Below are 5,322 nucleotides of genomic sequence, written 5' to 3'. Positions count from 1 at the left end.
AAGGTCTAAAAAATAATATTAAAATTAGTAATATTAAAAAATATTTTAAATTTAATATTATGGAAAAAATAAAAGAAATTTATATAAGGACTAATTTGATTAATTTTTAAAATTTTAGGGATAAAAATGACTTACGTCTAGAGTTCCAGGGACTATTTTGATTATAAATAACTTTTTTTACATGTCAAGTGACACATGGCATTTACCTACTATGTCATCATGCCACGTGGTACTTAACATGACACGTCATCATCTAACTAACGAATGACGAATTTGACTTATGTTTTATCTTTCAAGAACTAAAATGACTAAAAAAATCATTTGAGAACTAATTTAAAGAATGAATAATCTTTCTGAGAATGAATTTGACTATTAACTTTTTTTTAATAAATAAAAAAATATATTTATTCTTTTGTTTAAAATTCAATTTTTTTACCGTTTTAGGCATTGTTTCTTTATTTCGCAATCCAGAGCTATTTTGCGGTCAACAACTGTGCAATAGAGGAAAGATCTATGGTGCATTCGTTGCCAACACAATAGCAGTGAAACAGATATCGCATAAAAGCGCAGGTGCTACATGCAAAATCGCTAAGACCATTATACGACAACGCAGGCAGCCCTATGCGTTTTCCCGATTTATTTGCCAATTTTTTTTTGCTAAGTTGAATAGAAAGAGATTATAGAGAAAGAAGGAAAGAAAGAGAAAAAGAAAGAGAAGAGAATAAAGAAGGTGTTGGCGTGATGACTCGGAGTAACGACATCAATTGTTTAAATAAAGATAGGCATATCGCGGGCTACAATTATGACTAAGTGGGAAAATGCAGTGTGATCTCTTACCATTAACTTTATAAGTGGGGCCAAAATTAAATATGAGAGAGAGTAATGAAGGGTGAGAGATCACAATTGACACCATCCAGTTTTTTTTTCACTGGAGAGAATCCACTCCCCTAAGTTATAACGTAAATTTTTTTGTTTAAATTATAATTGTTTGTTGGTTAGGTAATAATTATTAGTTTTTAACTTTAATATATTACGGAATAGATGTTTATAAATATATAAATTAAGGATATTTTTAAATTTAAAGTAGAAATTGTTAGATTTAGGCTATATATTGTAGATTAGTATAAAATGAGATAAATATCTATTTGGTAGATTTTTAGAGATGTTTTACATAATAGGTGTTATTGGTTAAAATTTAATGTAAAAATCTTTGTATTTAGGCTAATTGTTGTAGTTTATTTTGATTGAGATGAATGGTAATTTATGGTTGATAGAGATTTAGGGATGCTTTACATAAAAGGTATTATTATTAGTCGTGGTTTAAATTGAGAAGAATGTCAAAATAATATAGAGTCGGCAAATCCTATTTTTGATGAGGCTGGTTTCACCCACGTAACTCGAGTTAAAGACTTTTACTTCGACACCTCACTCCTATCGGCCTTTGTCGAGGGATGACGTCTAGAGACATACGTTTCACATGCCATGGGTTGAGTCTACCATCACCTTTTCAGGATGTTTCTTATCATCTTGGCTTATGGATGCATGGGGAACCAGTAGAAGGTTACAACTGTGATTTTCAAACTTATTACGGTCGTGACACGTGGGAGATGGTTGAGGAGGCACTTCGAGAATTGCTACCGCAATGGGAGCCACAGGAGGGTGTGTGGCAGGCTGAGTCTTTCATCATTAAGATGACGTCTTTCATCATTAAGATAACGTAGTTGAAGTCTCGCCTGAGACAGATGCCTGCTGACGCTATACCAGATGTACTCTGACAGTATGCTGTTACATTCTCATATTGATCGGAATATGAAGTGATTGGTCACCCAAAAAATAAATGATGTATATCAATGAGCATGACCATTGTTCATACAAGGAACAAGTATACAATCAAAGCTTTATATTATAGGAAACATTTCAAGTGCACCGGGAAGTATCGGTGCACCAATTGTTTTAACCGTTGATTTCAATTAATATATATTATATATATTTTTTATAATTCAGATCAACGGTTAAAACAACTGGTGCACCGGTACTCCCGGTGCACCTGAAATGTTTCCTATATTATAACTCAATCTACAGAATTCTTTTGGTTATCATGTGAAAAATATCAAATCATTTGGTTATGTTATGTATGATATCTCTCTCACCATCAATTTTTTTCCTCACATGTTGAATCACACCCTAATGTATGTACAACAAAACTACATAAACAGAACCACCGGTAAAGCAACCAATAAAGAAGCCAAGAGAGAGGGAACCATCAAAGAGGGTGGTGATGAAGACTTTATCTGAATGGGAAAATTGCAGGTATCGGTTGAAATGTTCGTCAATGAAAGCTTCGCCAAACCTCCAAAATTGCAGGCTTGAAGGTTCTGATTTTGCATCTGAAAATACATGTTAAATGCATATGAAGCATTCCCATTAGCATCCAAATTGTTGCATGAAGATCCATAGCCAAGTGCAGTGCAATCCCCATCGGTGCAGGCATAAGTGATACTTTCCCCGAGTTTGCTGAGATCTTTAGCATTAGGATTAAACATGCACCATTCTTGTTCGAGGTACTTTACATTTTTTGCACCAATGAGCATCTTGTTCTGATTCTGGCCGGAAAGGTCCATCGGGAACTTAGGCTGCCCATCATACCCGAAAATCCCCCAGTGACGCTCGAAGTTTCCTGGCTGAATGCTCTTTCCATTCTCATCAAGGAGCCCGAACAGATAGACTTCGATGTATCCAGGGCGGCGGGGTGTCCCTTTGTTGGCTGCAAGCCTTGGCAGGAGTCCATTGTAGAACCTCAAAGCATTGCGCGTGTTGGCGTTCTTGTCGCCGTCAGTAGGCCATCCAACTTCTCCAACAATTATGGGCAGGTCTCCGTACCCTGCTTTGCTGAGAGCGGCAACAAGGGTATCAAAATTCGCATCGAAGACATTGGTGTACGGAGTCCCGTTATCATTTATGGGGTTGGTGACACCATCAAAGAAGGCATAATCAAAAGGGAAATCGTCATGCCCATAGAGACTCAAGAAAGGGTAAATGTTCACTGTAAATGGTGCACCGTTCTTGCTGAGGAATGCTACTATCTGGGTCATTAGGTCATTGATATCAGCCCGGAATGTTCCAGAAGACGGAACAGGATTGTTAGCCGGAGACTCATAAACATCAGCATTTAAGGGCACTGTAGCCTTAATCTTATCTCCAACACCAGCTTCATTAAGTGCATTTTGAATGTTTTGTAGTGCAGGGAATGTGACATTCAAGAATGAATTATTGTATGATTTCAAAAATGGCTCGTTCCCAACAGCTACATACCTGCAAAAAACTAGATTGATTCAATACATAAGATTAGGCCCAAAAAATTTCCTTAATTGCAGCAATATTATCATTTAACACAAAACAGGAAATACACAATTAAATGAAGTTACCATTATTGAGAGAATTTAGGATCTCCAAGCAATAAGGATTAAGACATAGTGCTTAATAGACTCACCGTGAAACTCAAACCAAAAATATTACCACGGTGGTTTATTGATTGATTCTCTACAAGGACAGATAAAACTTCTAACTCCTTTTGAAATATATTCAACTCCAATTCTTTTATCAACTGACATGGAAGGTAAAAATCTGTAAATCCAGAGAAGGTAGAACCAACAAACATGGCCCAACAAGTTCTAATAGTCCTCCTATTTGTTATAACTCGAATCCTTCTTGTCTTGATGTACTTTGTCTTAATCACTTTCTTGATATACTTCCCCTCACACACATTAATACATACATAAACACATACCTTTACATCCATACATACATACATAACATACATACACATATATACAGAATATATTGTCCTATACTATTGGAAACTTCAACTGCAAGCATATGAAAGTGCGTGGTAAGGGCCACTGCTATCGATTTGCTTCCCTTAAATATTGCAAGCTGCAAGCAAAGTGATTCATTTCTTATTATAACAAATGCCCTTTTATTCTTTTTCTTTTTTTCCCCTTCCTTTTCGGTGTATAGCAAATTAGCAATTAGCAAATAACCTTCTCTTCAGCCACATAAAAAGGCACTGGAGGAGGCAGCAGCACTACCAAAAAAAAAAAGAATCAAATCTGCGGGTATTTCCAAGTAATTACATATGAGGCTCGTGGAGAAAAGAGAACTTTGGCTTCACTTTTGAAAGATTCCTGACCCACTTTTCGTTGTCCCTAAACTCATCAACCAATTAAAATTCGTTCTTAAATAGTTATTACTATTATTATTTATCATTATTATTAATTTACTATGATACACAACGGGATTGCTGCCCCCTTCATAGTTCAAACTTCAAAGGTCACCTCATGTTAATGATAAATTGAGCACAAGGAACCTAGGCAACTAATACTATGATGCTAAATCTAAACCATATCTGCATCCAAATAAGTTCTAAAATTCACACTAAAAAACAAATAGTATTAAACAATAGAAACCAGAGAGCAAAAGAACTCACTTGATGTTAACACCGCCATTGAAGTTGTACTTTGTAACACTCTTCTTAACCCACTGTTTGGCTTTATCATTGTCATTCATATCAGCAAGCTGGATGTTAGGTATGGCAACCATGACCTCGATTCCAGTGCCAGCAAGAGCACTCATTGTTGATTCTTCTGCATCGAACAGCTTCACCTTCTGAATCCCATTGTCCTTCAGCATCTGCACCACCGTGTCCGGTGGCAACTTGTGCGTTGCTTGCGTTCCCCAATTCACACCCAGCCCTTCCACAACGGCATGGCAGCACCACAGAAACAATAACAGAGCCACTGAGATCAAAGGCCCCAACTTTCCCATCCCAAGAAAATAATAGCACTTGCTTGTTCAGGATTTTTTATTTTAATATGGTTGAGTGAAAAGAGTTTTACGTTAATGTTACAAAAAATAGAGTTGTACAAAATAGAGTTTTATTAGGGGTGTTGTTCTCGGCAAACACAATACGCAGAATACGTATTGTACTGATAATACGCAGATAATACGCAGATTGTGTAACGTATTGTAATTTAATATTAAAATAATACAATACGCACTCTGCGAATTCTATAGCCCCCAGAATTTTGTAAAAAATTATAACTTCCAATATTAAAGGATTACACAAATTTTTATCCAATATCCAAAAAAATTAACCGCTTGTTCAACGCTATACACAATACGCGTATTGTACTGATAATACGCAGATAATACGCAGATTGTGTAACGTATTGTAATTTAATATTAAAATAATACAATACGCACTCTGCGAATTCTATAGCCCCCAGAATTTTGTAAAAAATTATAACTTCCAACTTCCAATAT

The 5,322-nt window shown here is 35.9% G+C and overlaps 1 protein-coding gene across 2 annotated transcripts; it reads right to left on the bottom strand.

The window, feature by feature from the left end:
- Positions 2,078-4,846, bottom strand: LOC107611406 (glucan endo-1,3-beta-glucosidase 8). Of its 2 annotated transcripts, none has more exons than XM_016313336.2 (2): positions 4,487-4,846; positions 2,078-3,312 (listed from the first exon to the last, which is right to left on the bottom strand). In XM_016313336.2, the coding sequence occupies exons 1-2, from the start codon at positions 4,822-4,824 to the stop codon at positions 2,205-2,207; spliced, it is 1,446 nt and encodes a 481-aa protein (XP_016168822.1). In that variant the 5' UTR covers positions 4,825-4,846; the 3' UTR covers positions 2,078-2,204. The 2 variants fall into 2 exon arrangements, with proteins under 2 accessions (XP_016168822.1, XP_020979554.1); XM_021123895.1 differs by having other exon boundaries at positions 2,078-3,322; positions 4,487-4,606.

The sequence above is a fragment of the Arachis ipaensis genome, chromosome B01, assembly GCF_000816755.2.
Source record: "Arachis ipaensis cultivar K30076 chromosome B01, Araip1.1, whole genome shotgun sequence".
Classification (NCBI taxonomy): domain Eukaryota; kingdom Viridiplantae; phylum Streptophyta; class Magnoliopsida; order Fabales; family Fabaceae; genus Arachis; species Arachis ipaensis.
This window is presented reverse-complemented; position numbering and strand designations above follow the sequence as displayed.

Excerpts from the sequence above, each read along its gene's own strand:
- LOC107611406 (XM_016313336.2), bottom strand. The coding sequence starts at position 4,824 with ATGGGAAAGTTGGGGCCTTTGATCTCAGTGGCTCTGTTATTGTTTCTG. Across the intron at positions 3,313-4,486 it reads AATGGCGGTGTTAACATCAA|GTATGTAGCTGTTGGGAACG; the intron begins GTGAGTTCTTTT and ends AGTTTTTTGCAG.